The sequence below is a fragment of the Onychomys torridus genome, chromosome 6 (assembly GCF_903995425.1).
Source record: "Onychomys torridus chromosome 6, mOncTor1.1, whole genome shotgun sequence".
Classification (NCBI taxonomy): Eukaryota; Metazoa; Chordata; class Mammalia; order Rodentia; family Cricetidae; genus Onychomys; species Onychomys torridus.
The window spans coordinates 65,576,293-65,590,377 of record NC_050448.1 but is presented as its reverse complement, the minus strand read 5'-3'; the positions used below and the strand labels follow the sequence as shown (position 1 = coordinate 65,590,377).

Sequence of the window (14,085 nt, the reverse complement as noted above, 5' to 3'; positions counted from 1 at the left end):
ATGAAGAGGAAGGGGGGCGCTATCAAAATGTTCTCCAGACAGGATGGTATCCCCAAAGCTGGGCTAGGAAGGGGGAAGGAAGGGCAGAGAGGAGAGAGAGGCTGGAAGCGACAGCAGGGAAGGGGGGCTGAAGAAACAGGAAAAGGTGAAGGGCAAACCCAGAAGAGAAGTCAGGGGAAAGCCAAGCAAAAAGTTGAAGGGAAAGAGAAGCCCTTCTTTCCAGATCTCCCTAGCCCAGCTTTGTAAGACAGGTGAGTTGTGAGCCCTTGATTGACTGACACCCTCCTCCACCCCAGAATATCTGCCCAGACCTTTAATAGGCCTCCTTCTCCCTCACTGTTGGGAACTCAGGGTATGAGTGGGGAAGGGGTAAAGGGTCATGTTAGGAGGTGGGAGGTGAGGACCAGGGGGGCGGGGGGATCACTAAGACCACCTCTAGTTACAGGCTGGCAATTCTCCCCCTCCTGTGTTCTCTTACCCCCCACAGAGGAAGGGGCAAAATGACACACGGTTGGGGAGAAGGGAAAGGTCAGGATGTCCTGGTGGCCACTTGAGGCTAAACAAAAGCTTCTCTTAGCTGCTTCCAGATTTAAGGTGTGTTGAGGTATCAGAGTTGTAACTCCTAGTAAAACATACGGTCTGGCCCCCTCCCAAAGGGTAGCCAGAGGTTCTGAAAGTGGCTGCCCACCCCCAGCCACTCTTGCCTCCCTTCCCCACCCCAGCGAGCGAATATTTCTAAGCACCTTGCCCTATAGTCACTGATTTTCCCAAAAGGCCCTACACAGGTCCAGGGTGGCACCCTGGGCAGCGGGGGCCAGGAGACCAGGGGCAGGGAGCTTAGGAGAATATTCGGATGGCTTGCGTGGCGGTGATGTGGCAGACGGGACACTCTGGGTCCGTCCTCTCGCAGATGCGGACTGCGCACTCCATGCAGAAAAGGTTGTGTCCACAGGGCACCAGGGCGGCTGTCACTTCGCTCTCAAAGCACACCATGCAGTCCCGCCCGCCGCCTGGGCTCCGCAGCCCTCCCGCCCCCAGTTTAGAGAAACCCTGCAGCGGCTCTCCAGGCGGCCGCCGAGGGAGCCCGGCCAGCTGCTCCGGCCCCGCGGAGGTGGCTGGAGAGCGGTGTGCGCCAGGTGGGCCCGCCCGAGCCTTGGCTGAAGAAGAGGAGGAGGAGGAGGAGGAAAAGAGCACCGAGGTGGGCGTGGCGTTCTCTTGGCCCGCCCACAGCGGGGGGCTAGTCTCCGCCACGCCGTAGTACACGTCCTGCTTGCCCACGCCGTAGCCCGGAAACAGATATCCGCCGTAGCCGAAGTCCCCGCCCTGATCGCCTAGGCGCGGGGCCTCGAAGGCCGAGTCCACGCCGCACTCGCCGATGCAGCCCAGGCTGTTCTGCCGGAAGGTGGAAAGCGGCTTGCAGCCGGGAGCATGCACCCGCCAGGCGTCGGAGTAGCGGCTGTCCAGCGCGGCGTCGGGGCTGCCAGCCAGGAAGTCGCCGTCGCTGTTGTACTCGAGGATCTTGCCGGTGCGCACCGCGATGTGCGTCTCGATCTCCTCCCGCGCGCGTTCCACGTTGCCCGGGGCGCCGGTGATCTCGAACACCGGGTCGCGGTCCCGGCTGGGGGTGATGATGTATGTGTTGGTCTGCTGCTGGATGCGTTTGATGGTCGCTCCTTTGGGGCCCACCACCAGTCCCACCACACGGTAGGGCACTCGAACGCGGATGGTCACCTGGCCCGGCAGAGCAGGGGCCACACCAAAGGCGGCGCCAGACTTGTTTCGTGAGGCTCTTATCATGGAGAAGTGCTCAGCGGCTGAGATGATTTCCCGCCGGGCTGTGGCCACGTCTTCCCGCCTTCCAGTCACCATGAACACCGGCTCCTCACCTCGCACAGGAGTCTTGATGTAGGTATTGGTCTTGGCTCTCAGAGCCTTAATCTTGCAGCCTGAACAGAGGAGAAAGAAATTCACAGGACAGGGTACTGGGATCGTCTCCAGAATCCCAGCCTCCCAGGAACCCTTCAGCTGCTCCAGTGACACTCTCATAACCACACACACACACACAGCCCACCCCACTTGACCAATCAATCGATGCACTAGTTTCTCTTGCGTGCCATTCAGGGCTTTCCAAATACACTCCTCCAACACGACCCCCTTCAGAACCTTTCAGAAAAGCGGCTAACCCAAAACCTGCTCACAAACTCTTCCCTGAGCATCTCTGCCCTTCCCTTCCGTCCAAGTTACCAACCTCTCAGTCACCTCTCCTGATCTTGGCTCAAAACTCCAATGCACTCGTTAACCCACAGTCTACTCATGTGACCTCCATTCATTAAAAGAGTCTGTCCTCTAGCTCACCCAGGGACATGGGCCACCGTCTGCTGTGACCTCCCCATGCCTCTGCCCCACAATCTCTGCGATTCTCCACATCATCAAGAGTTTGCAGAGCCTGACTCAGGGTGGGAGTTGGGGGAGAGGAGAGGATGGGGTGGGGGCCAAGGACAGAATGTCATGGGAGAGGAAGCAGAAGACGGTGTCCTCCAGAGGACCGGTACTCTTGTTCTCTGCCCGAGAGCAGGGCTGGGATGTACTGGATGAGGCTGAGAGAACTGGGCATTTCTGGAGCCATGCACGCTCCTGCTTTGAAGGAGTATCAGGTTAGAGCTGGGAGCTTGGGGAGAGAGGTAGGAAGAGAAAGAAAAGTGAGACAAAGAGAAGAGGAGGGGGCAAGAAGGAGGGCTGGGCTACCTGTCGGGAAAGGCTGGAGACCTGAATGGCTGGGTGAACCTGCCTGCCTTCAGGGAGCCTCAGAGCCTCTCACCCCTCCTCCAGACGGGAGCGTGAGGACATGTACTTAAAGGGTACTAAAGCGGTGGGCAGAGCGCATCCATCCAAGCAGTCTTTCAGGGTGAGCAGAATACCCCTCCCATGTGCACGGGCTCTCTCCTATCTCTGTCCTCCCCAGCACACAGACTGTAGATGAAACACAGCAAGGCCTTTGCCTCATTCTCACAAACTCCCTGGACTCCCAGGCACATCTCTCTGCTGTGTGTCCTTCCTCACCTCCTCAACACACTACCAATCCAAAGTCAAGTGCCCACTCTTCTGACTCTGCCCCAACCCTCAACTGCAGGCCTCTGTGGGAGCCTGTTTTTCTTTCTCCTCCTTCTCCACTCCAGACAGTGTCTTTTCTAACCCTAATGGATTGGAGGGGCACGGCGGGTTAGGACACATCTTTCAATTGTATTAGGAAGGGAAATTTGACCCCTCCTCTTCTTTTCAGACCTGTTGGCAGTCAAGAAGTCCTACTTGAACACAGCGGATGGTGCATTTGTGAGGCTTGGAGGCCCAGAGCACAGTTCTGCCAACTCTACTTACATGCCATCTGAAGGGCACCTAAGCGCTGGCTCTCAAGTTCTGGATCCCAAAACTTCAGTGGGAGCTAGGTATCTTTGAGGGTGGGGGAGTGTGGGAGCACAGGCCCTGGTAGAAGACGGAGGAGAAAAGCCAGAGCGGGGCGGTGGAGAACCCAGCGCCTCATCCTCTTGGGATCTGCAACCCTGCAGCATCTCCAGGAGGCTGGAGTCAGAGAAACAGGAAAACTGCAGCAGCAGGGGGAAGGGGAGGACTTCTGTGGACTTCTGGAATGGGGAAGGGCGGACATGTGTGCTCTGAATAGGAGGAATTCTACTTTAATGATGGACAGACACATTTGATAAGGAGGCAGAAAGAGTAAAGGACCCCATTAAATTCTGGTGCCTTCCAAGACCTCACCCAAGTAGAGATATTCATATCCCCACCCAATTCCAGGCTCTGGATCCCCAGTGTCTCTGACAAGGAGGGGAAATCCAACTTTCTAAACCAGACACCCCAAGAGATTGAGGGAGGGGGCGCTGTGCAGGGGAGTGGCAAGCTCCCCTCCTCCACTCAGCTCTCCCTTCCAAATCCTCCAGCCCCAATACTAGGGTGGATGAAGTGGGATACAGAGTAGGGGCCCCAGCCTGTCTCCCCTCCACCGCCAGGAACCGGCCTCCTCCTCTGCTCCCGCGGAATGCAGACCCTCCATTGTTCCCCACGGTGGGACAGCTCCTCCCCCACCCTACCTCTCAGCCCGGCCCCTTTGCAATATCCAAATCCCGCCCCCCTCCCTCGAGAAGCTAGGAGGGGAAGGGTCCCCAAGATCCAGGCTGCTCAATTTGGGTACTTACCAACACTCCCACCCATCCAGGGATGCTGGGCTGAGGAGGGTGTGGTAACATACTCCATTGGCTTAATCCAACACCTCTCCCAGCACACCGAGACACGCACCCACCCCCAAATTTCCGAGTGGAGGTTTCTCTGCTCCTTCACCGACATGCCCCTCCTGCCCTGTCCCACGCGTTCACTCAGAGACTCCTCTTCAGACCCCTGGCTCCAGGCCGTGGCCAGCCCAGAACAAAAGCAAGACCGAGAAGGAGAGGCCCACGCCAGGGCTGGTACCTCCTCAGAGACACCCTCCCCAAACACAAGGGCTCACACAAGGGCCTGCAGGCGACCCCAGGACCCCTCTCTGCCAAGGGCTCCCTCATCACCTCTCCCCAGACTGGGACCCTCCCCTGGGCCACACCCCCTTTCATTCCTACACTCTGCCCAACAAAGAGACAGATCCTCAGTCGGGCTTCACGGACCGGGTCTCCCTCAGAGTCCCCAACTCCAGCGGCAGAAGGTCCCAGGAGTGCCCTCTCCCCGGTCTACAAGCAGACACCAGAGTAGAGACTTCCAAGTAATTGCACATTCCGTCAGTCCTTCCAGCCCGGAGCCGACACCCCCTCCGCACAGACCCCGGGACTGGGAGGCAGCTCCCCCTCCCCTTTCCTTTCCCAGTTCCAGGATATTTCTTTGTCTACGGGCGGAGCCCCAGGGGAGGAAGGGTCCCGAGAACCGTCCCGACCAGGGGTAGCAGGGAACTTTGTGGCACTTGGAATCTGGGCAGGGGGCGGGGCCCCCTTTGTCGGGAAGGGACAGAGCCAGAGGCGGGCAAAGAGGGAAGCGGTGAACTTTCAGCGCCGGGGACGGCAAGCCCCCACTCCAGCCCTGGCGGTGCCGGGACGCCCGCTTACCTTGCCTGCCCACGATCTCGGCCACGTGCTCGGAGGTGGGCACGGGGACGCACTCCGTGGTGTTGCTGCTGCCCTTCAGGCGCAGCTCGGCCTCTTTGTAGAGCGCGCAGAGCTTGGCGTCGTTCGCCCCTTTGGGGGCGGTGGGGGGCTGGGGCGTCTGCGCCGCGGGGGCCGCGCTCGGGGCGGCCGGGGCCGCGGCGGGCGGCGGCGGCGGGGCCGGCTGCGGGGGGGCGGCCGGCTGCGCGGGGGCGCCGCCCCCCCCACCTCCCCCGTCCTCGCCCGCCGTGGGGGCGGGGGGCTCCCCCAAACCCAGGAGGCAGAGTTGATCAAGAGCCAGCTGAAGGGCGCGCTCGTCTTCCAGCAGCCCTCGGTCCTTAGCGCTTCCCCCGAAACATCCTAGCTCTCCAAAGCCCCCATTTCTTTCCATTATTCCAGATACCACTAGACTAGGCATGGCGAAACAAAAGCTGGGGGAGAGAGAGAGAGGGAGAGAGAGAGGTGGTGGAAGGGAGAAGAGGAGAGAGGAGGGGAGGGGAGAGGAGGGGAGGGGGTGTGTGGGGAGGGGGAACAAAGAGCTGGGGAGGGGGGAAGAAAGCGAGATAGAAAGATAGACCCACCCCTAAGCCCCCCTCCCCAAGCACCCTGTAACCTGACTCCCCTCGCCCCAGCCCCCGGGTGGGGGTGGGGGAAAAGAAGCAAAACCAAGAAAGCAGATCTCCTCTCCTCCGGGGTGACGGGGTGGGGTGGGGGGCTGCGGGCCCTGGCCCCCACCCCTCCGCCTCGGAGTCTCTACCCTCCGCCGAGCAGACGCCCCCTTAGGCTCCCGCACCGAGCCCCAGTCCCGGAGCGTCGCTCAGTGGCCCCCAATAGAGCCCAGCCCCTTCCAGCGCTCAAACTCTTTTGTTTTAAATGAACTGGATGGAGCAGCATGGAACTGACGGGAGGGGGGCGCGCCGGGGGCGCCCGGGGCATGCCGGGAGTTGTAGTTTCCCGCCCTCGGGCGCGGGGACGAATTCGGGCAAGGAAGGGGATGCGCCCCTCGGGCTCTGCCTACCGCTCACGGGCAAAGCCTCGGGTGGACTGGGAGTCGTGGTCCGGGAGTTTTCCAGGAGCCGGCGGTATGCGGGAAGGGAGCGGGCGTGGAAAAGACGTCGTCCCCCGGCCCCGCGGGTCCCGGGCCTTTTTCTTATGGTAATGAGGGCCGGGGCGGAGCGGCCGCGTGGCTGCGGTGTCCTCCTCCCTCCTCCCCGCGCGATCGCGGAGTCCACAGGCTCAGGCCTCCGGGAGAGCGCTCGCGGAGCAGACAAAGCCCGCGGCCGCTATGGTGGGAGGAGCAGGTCTCTGGGCTGCGTGGGGGCCGGGAAGGGGCGTCGGGCTGGGGTGGGGACCCCTCATCTCTTAAGTAAACCACCCCCTCCTCCAGCCCCCCAGTTCCGGCATCTCAGAGACCGCGGCTTGGGAGGTGAGTTAGTTCGCGCCCCCGTGGTCCGTGCAGTGACCCGGGTGAAGAAGAGGAGGCGCGGAGCGAGAGGGTGGGGTGGGGGCTGAGCAGGGAGCCCAAGCTTCGTGAGACTTAGTTTGGGGCCTTGAACTTTGGTGGATCGGGAACCCAGATTTCCTTCATTCCCGAGCCACGAATACAGTGAGGAGGTCCTTTGTCCCTAGGGACTGTCACTCTGTTTTCGCTCGCCTCTGACTTGTATCAACCCGTAATTCACCCCTTTTGAACCTAGAAATCTGTTGGAAGAGATCAGAAATAAGTTTTTAGGACTTGACAGAGTTGAGAGGGAGTTAGATTGTACTGCAGTCTTTTCTTCTGCTCTACCCTGTATCCTCAACACTTCTTTTATCCAAGAGAAGGGATGGGACCGCGAGGAGAGGTCTTGAGGTCAGACTCGAAGAGCCACCTTCTCCAAACTGGATAGCAGTCAGTGGGTATGTCCCGGTGTGTAGGATGACTTTTTTTTTTCTGGAATGCTTTGGGAAACAGAAATCTGAATTAGTCATGTAATTAGGTTTTGCGTAAAGATAGGCAGTGGATTGAGGTAACCTCACAGACAGAGCCCAGTGAGGCCGGGAGGGCTAAGTTTAGGCCCAGTTCCCTAAACTGGTTTTTGGAAAGAGTGAGTTCGCCCATCCGGAGGAGGGCAGGAGTCTGAGCAGAGTGCTGAGTGGTGGGAGGGGCTGATGGCTTATGCCCAGCAGGCAGGCTTTTCCCTTTCTGGCGTGGAGAATCTTGGGCTGAGGTCCCTGGGAAGCTGAGTAGGGGAGGGGGTGCCCCTGCGGGGAGTCGAAGAGCTTATCCACACATTTTGTGGGACTGGATGCTCGGAGGGAACTGCAGAGTGGCCCTTCTGATTCCTGTCCCGGGAGCCTGGACTAGTGCCTGGGAACATGGGAGTTGCTATAGGGGAAAGTTCCTGCTGGGGGCCAGGTGATAGTGGAGCCAGCAGCTGTTTTGAGCTTTCCTGCCCTCACTGAAACAAGATTCCCCCCAGAGTTTGCCCTGTCTCTGCTCTCCTCCTCACTAAGCCAATTAAGGTGGGAGGTTAATGACCAAAAAAGCCTTGGGGATTTGGTCAGGGAAGAAAACAAAGGGCAGAATCTTGAGTGGGGACAGGATGGCTGCTAGGGGGCAAGGGCAGACTGAAGGTGGAGTGGGTAAGGTGGCACCCCACTGGACCCACATTTCCCCACTGGAGCCCCCCATGCATCAGGGATGCATCAATCCTCAGGGTTTCTTAGCACACACACACCCACACACAAAAGATCATGCTCTGACTCCAGACATCCTCCAAGACACAAGAGAGCACAGGGTTTCTCTCTCTAGCTTTGGAGCCTGTCCAAAGACCAGGCTGGACTCGAACTCACAGAGACCTGCTTGCCTCTGCCTCTCGAGTGCTGGGATTAAAGGCGTGTGCCACGACTGCCCGGCTACTCTGAGCAGTTTTGAGTGCCCGTTCTTGGCTGTCTACATAGTAAGCACCACAATCTAACACCTGAGGGCCTGGAGAGGGAGGGAGACACAGGAGGCTGTCACCAAGCCGCGCCAAGCAGGCTAGCCTCAGTTTACCCCCTGCCCCTCCCTGTTGCCCTACTCCTCACAGGCTGCCTCAGTTCAGCCTCCCTCCCATGCCCTGTGAGGTTTCCACTTTCCTCCTTATTTTTACTCAGTTTTGTTTCATTTATATATAATGGGTATGCACATGCTACAACACACACATGAAGGTCAGAGAACGTGTGGGAACAGATTCTGTCTCCCTCCACCATGTGAGTCCCAGGGATTGAACTCAGGTTGTTAGGTTTGGCAGCAAGCCCCTTTATCCATTGAGCCATCCTGATGACCTTTTTTATTTTGTTTCATTTTTCGAGACAGGGTTTCTCTGTATAGCCTTGGTGGTCCTGGAACTCACAGAGATCCACCTGCCTCCCTGCTAGAATTAATCCAGTCTCCACCTCCTAAGTACTGGTATTACATATTTGCACCCTTCTTCCTTTCTTTCTTTTTTAAAGATTTACTTATTTATTATGTATACAGAAGAGGGCGCCAGATTTCATTACAGATGGTTGTGAGCCACCATGTGGGTGCTGGGAATTGAACTCACGACCTCTGGAAGAGCAGTCAGTGCTCTTAACCTCTGAGCCATCTCTCCAGCTCCATCTTCCTTTCTTAATACCTCTTGGTGGAAATACACCTGGATGTCTAGTCTCTGACTTTCTTGCCGAAAATGTGCGGTCAATTTCCCCCCCTTAGGCTGGAATGCCCTCAGTGTGTTCATTTCTTTAGAACAGTTTTTCAGTATTTATGGGTTTTTTTTTTTTTGTTGTTGTTGTTGTTTTGTTTTGTTTTGTTTTTGTTTTTGTGTGTGTGTGTGGTGCACCCCAGCACATATGCAAGAGACCAAGAACAACTTGAGGAAGTTCCAGGGGTTAAACTCAGGTCCTCAGACTTGGTGGTAAGCTTCTTTACCTGTGAGCCTTCTTGCCTGCCCACAACTTATTTCAACTAATGAGAATATATTGGGCAAATTTCTGCACACGGTGTGAAAGTGATCTCATACTTGATCCCTGCTCTCATGGAAACATAGGAACTGGCCTACATGGCCAAAGAGGATAAGTGTGAGGGCAAAACCACCTCTGGGGCTTGAAGAGCACCAAACTTGGCAGGAAGGGGAGGTGACTGGCCCCTCAGTCTCTCTGCCTGATCTCCAAGCCCTGCGCTGCCCCCATGCTTGGGCCTGAACAGACAACATGTCTGCTCCTCACTGCCAGATCGCCTGCACTATCTGACTCCCCCTGGGATAGCAACAACAAGGGCCTGGGGTGGAGCCTGGGCCCCCAGGACAGCTGGCTAACAAGGCCCCTCTGGGACTCCAGTCTGGGCCCCAGCATTCAGGAGGTAGAGATACTGGAGCTGTGACAGTTGGCCCTTAGATTCCCCACCCAGTGGCGCCAGCTCTGGTTTCGGGCTGGGTGAGGGAGGGGATTAGTTGCCCTCCTGGGACTGGGAGGCAGTAAACATGGCTCCCTGTGAGGACTTTTCCTCCCTGGGGTAGAGCGCTAGGGTAGATGTGAGGAGGGGTTTGGGCCAGGGTGACTTGTGGGCCGCAATGTGTAGTGTAGACTGTCATGTGCAGGAGGTCAGAGCAGGCGTGGAAAGCATGTGAAGTCTGACCCTTCTCCTTTGCAGAGGACATGCAGCCCAGAGACTCGGGTTCTGGGACTTTCTTCTGCCTCCTATACCGGTCTGCTTCCTTTTCAGAAAAGGACAGAGGAAGTCAGAAAGGGGGTCAGAAAGGACCTTCCGTTTCCTGAAGGTTCTTTTCTTAGATTCTTCAAACTTTGTGTTTAATCTTCTGTTGTTATTTTATTACATGTATTTAATGTGTGCATGTACAGTATTTATCCTGAACCTGGAAGTCAGAGTTGCTCTCCTGTTGTGAAGGTCCCAGGGATTTAGTGTATTGGGCCACCTAACCTGACCTTTGATATTATTCCATCTTCATAATTCCATGGAACTGTAATTTCTTTTTTTGTTGTTTATTTGTTTTTCAAGACAAGGTTTCTCTGTCACTTTGGAGCCTGCCCTGGAACTCGCTCTGTAGACCAGGTTGGCCTCGAACTCACAGAGATCCACCTGCCTCTGCCTCCTGGGTGCTGGGATTGAAGGCATGCACCACCACTGCCCAGCTTAGAACTGTAATTTCTATCGTGCTTGACATCAAGAGATCTGAGGCTCAGAGATGGAAAGTAACCTTCCCAGGTTGCACAGCTGGTACGTGGAAATTCCACTGTTCAAAATTAGAGTTGTCTGACTCCGGCCCTGGGCCCCCAGAGGTGGGCAGTGGCGTTCAGTGCTTGGAGACCTCAGAGGACATTTAAAGCTGGAGCAGTTTGGGGATACTTCCAGGCTGAGGTGGGTCTGTTGGAACCACTAGAGGAGTGAGGGTCACTGGGAGGGAGAGAGTTGGGAGAGAGTTCCTGGAGCTTGTGTGGGAGGTGGCCAGCCAGGCTTGCTGCTGCCAAGCAAAGTTGCTCACTTTCACCCATTCTGGGAAGCATTGAGTATGGGTGGCCACCAGGGGGCGCTGCAGGAAGTCACCTCTGCCTCCCCGTGGTCAGGCGGGCCAGGACCCAGGTGCCGCCTGCCTGTGGAACCATTGGTCTGTGCTCTGCCCTGCACAACTCATTTGGTCTCAAGCCCCCACCTGCCCCTCCATTTTGGGCAGGACATCCCACAGGTGGAAGGCAGGAGATCTTGATAGCAGTCTATTCCAGATTCAGAATGGAAACCCTAGGTGGCAGAGACCTTCCAGCAGCTTACGCTGCCTTCCTGTCCAGTGCCTTCTTGAGTCCCTTGGAGATACTGTTCAGGACAGTTGTGAAGGACACAGGCGTCTGAGTCCAGCTGGCTGAGTCTGCAGAGAAGTAACTGCCCAATGAAAGATTGGAAGATTTCATCCAGTGAACACTAATTGAACATTATGGTGCGCACATTGTTCTAGGCACTGGGCAGACACTGGAGGATGAGGGTGAAACCAGCCCTGGGGTGAAGCCAGCGTTCTCTAGGGGGTTGGGTAGGTGGCAGCGTGTGAATAAGCACATGGTGTCCTTCTGGTAATGACAGTCACTATGAAGGAAATAAAGCAGGGGATGGAGGCAAAAGGATTTGAAGTGGTTTGTTTTTGGGGAGGGTTCTATTGTTTGTTTTTGGGACAGAGTCTCACTGTGCAGTCCTGGCTGGCCTGGAACTTGCTATGTAGACAAGGCTGGCCTCCAGCTCAGAGATTTGCCTGCCTCTGGCTCCTGTGGAGTGCTAAGATTAAAGATGTACACCACCATACTAGGCTCATTTTGTTTTATTTTGAAAAGTGCTGTAGCCCCATCTGGCCTTGAACTTTCTATATAGCTAAAGACGACATCAAAGTCCTGATCTTCCTGGACCCACCCCAAAAGTGCTGAGATTATTGGCATGTTCCACACCCCCTGCCTGAGAAACCAGGGTCACTGGGGCATTTCTCTGGTGGCTGCAAAGCAGCAGGGTGGCTGCTAGTGTTACTGTTGGCTTGTTTCTTTTTGGTACTCTCCTTCCCACACTACCATTTTCTTTGTCTGGAATCCTTCACACTTCTCCCAGCAGCCCTACGGGGTGAACAGGCACTGGCTTAGGAACTAAGAGCCCCAACTTTTTAATTCTGGCTCTGTCCCCAAAAGGTCCTCCACCCCTACCTTTCCTAACATCCAGTAAATGACATCACCACCCACCTGGTTGCTCAAGCCCGAAAACCAAGCCATCTGGGATTTCTGCCTTTCCCATGACTTGTACCCAGTGCCTCGACAAGGCCTAAACTAAACATCAGACTATTTCCTGCCAGGCTGGAGAGATGGTTCAGTGCTTAAAAGCACTGGCTGTTCTTCCAGAAGACCTGAGTTCAATTCCCAGCACCTACATGATGGCTCATAAGCTTCAATTTCAGAGGATCCAAAGCCCTGTTCTGGCCCCTGTGGGCACCAGGCACATGTGTGCTGCATGGACATACATGCAGACAAAACAACCATACATTTAAAATAGAAGAAATTTCCTAGTGTGCATGGTAGTGTAATCTATAATTTCAACACTTGAGAGGTGGAGGCAGGAATCAGGAGTTCAAGAGTAGTTGCACCTATATACCAACCTTGAGGAGGATACATGAGATCCTGTCAAAAATATTTAAAAACAAACAAACAAAAAAAGCCCTAAAATGCTACTTGAATGTTCTCTGTTGCCGTCTGTCCATCCAGCCCCCTTGTATGCGGTTAGAATGTCCTTTGTGGCCTGGTTCTTGTCCAGCTGGACCAGCTGTCCCTGTCCTCACTCTACCTTCTGTGTAATGCTTGTTCGTCTTGCAGGACAGAACTTGACTTGGATGACACCTCCCATAAACCTCCCCTGTCACTTCTGCGTGTCCATTTGCCACACTGTATAGTAACTGCTTTCGTTTGCTCCTTCAGTACACTGGAAACTCCTGGAAAGCCGAGGTTAGGTCTGGTGCACTCCTGTGATCCCAGCATCTGGTGCATAGACACTCGCTGTACAGCAGCTGGACACGTTCATCTCTCCTTGAACATCCCCCGGCACATACCCACTGCCAGATGTTCAACTGCTGCTTCCCACCATACCTCCCATTCCAGCACCTCCACCCCTGGCCCTCGGTCCTCCGGCCAGCAAGGGGGTACTGTCTGCATGCAATTTGCCATGTAATGTCCTGGGTCCCCCTGCTCTGCAGCACCTAATCTGGAGCTCCCAAACTGCGAATGCCATCCACGGTTCTCATTCTCTTTGGCTGATGACTCGGAAGTGATGTCAGAGCATTCCCTTCCCCTCATCCCTGGCAGGTAAAGGATGCTGACACAAAGTATGCATGGCTTGCTTTTCCTTTCAGACCTCACTGGGGAGCACGTGCTCTGGGATGACCTGACCATGTACACCTCCCGAAGCACACAGATACTGACCAACAACTTCCTTTGCACTCAGCTCGTATGTTAAAAACCAGTTTACATGTTCTGCATGCCACACCAGCATGAAAGTTGTTTTGGGACATCCCCCAGGTGTGTCTAAAGTCTGGCACACGGCAGGTAATGTTGACAAATGTGTTTGTGAATCAATGAATGAATAAAAGAAAGAATCGTGATTCTGAATAAGTCACTTGCCATCCTTTGGCCACAGAGGGGGGGTGTTGATGTTTGTGGGTGAGTGTGTACAACATGGGGGCCAGAGGGGATATCCAGTGTCCTGTTCTATGCCTCTACCGTATTTCCTGACGACAGGGTTTCTCCCTGGCCCTGAACTAGGCTGGAGCCAGCAAGCACCAGCGATGTTGTCTCTGCTCACACAGTACTGGAGTTACGGGCATGCATGCTTTTACCATGTGCTAGAAATCTGAACTCAGGTCCTCAGGCCTGAACAGCAGGTGCTCCTTGTTCTTGAGACAGGGTCTTGAGGCGAGGAATGCACAGCCCTGGACCTTATTTTTCCCTCCTGTGAACTGAGGATAAGAGGAGCGTGGGACATCCTCCGGTGTTCTGGAGTCTGGGATTCTGACAAGTGTTAGCAACCAGGACGGGAAGAAGCCCCGATTTGTAGCAATTGCCAGTTCCCAAAATGAAGTCTCTCCCTATGACTGCTATGTGAGCCATGGGCTGTCGCTAGCACACACGCTAGCACACACGCTAGCACACACGAGCCTTCCAGCTCCAGCTCCACACGGAGGTGTTCCAGCAGAGACGGACTCTGGGTGATTTCTAGGTCCTGTGCTCTTCTCTACTCCCCCAGCTGCAGTCTCCCCAGGAGCTCAAGCGTTGGATGCCAGGTTGCTTCCTGCACACAGTTCCAGAAGTTAGAGAGGCTGCTTGGTGCCTCTCCACTTGTGTCTGTAAGCCGCATATGCTCTTCCAGGCAGCTCCAGGGCTCGGGCAGCATTCGCTGTTGACTGGTTGGCCCAAGTCCTGA

The 14,085-nt window shown here is 55.7% G+C and overlaps 1 protein-coding gene and 1 long non-coding RNA gene across 2 annotated transcripts; one reads left to right on the top strand and one right to left on the bottom strand.

Moving 5' to 3' along the window:
- Nucleotides 1–710: 710 nt before the first annotated feature.
- Mex3a (mex-3 RNA binding family member A) lies at nt 711–5,595 on the bottom strand. Its single transcript, XM_036191058.1, has 2 exons — nt 5,097–5,595; nt 711–1,946 (listed from the first exon to the last, which is right to left on the bottom strand). The coding sequence occupies exons 1-2, from the start codon at nt 5,548–5,550 to the stop codon at nt 838–840; spliced, it is 1,563 nt and encodes a 520-aa protein (XP_036046951.1). The 5' UTR covers nt 5,551–5,595; the 3' UTR covers nt 711–837.
- Nucleotides 1,267–13,249, top strand: LOC118586005. The gene is made up of 3 exons (XR_004945269.1): nt 1,267–1,905; nt 3,281–3,443; nt 12,588–13,249. It is a non-coding gene; the product is annotated as an uncharacterized LOC118586005 (long non-coding RNA).
- The last annotated feature ends 836 nt before the right edge of the window (nt 13,250–14,085 follow it).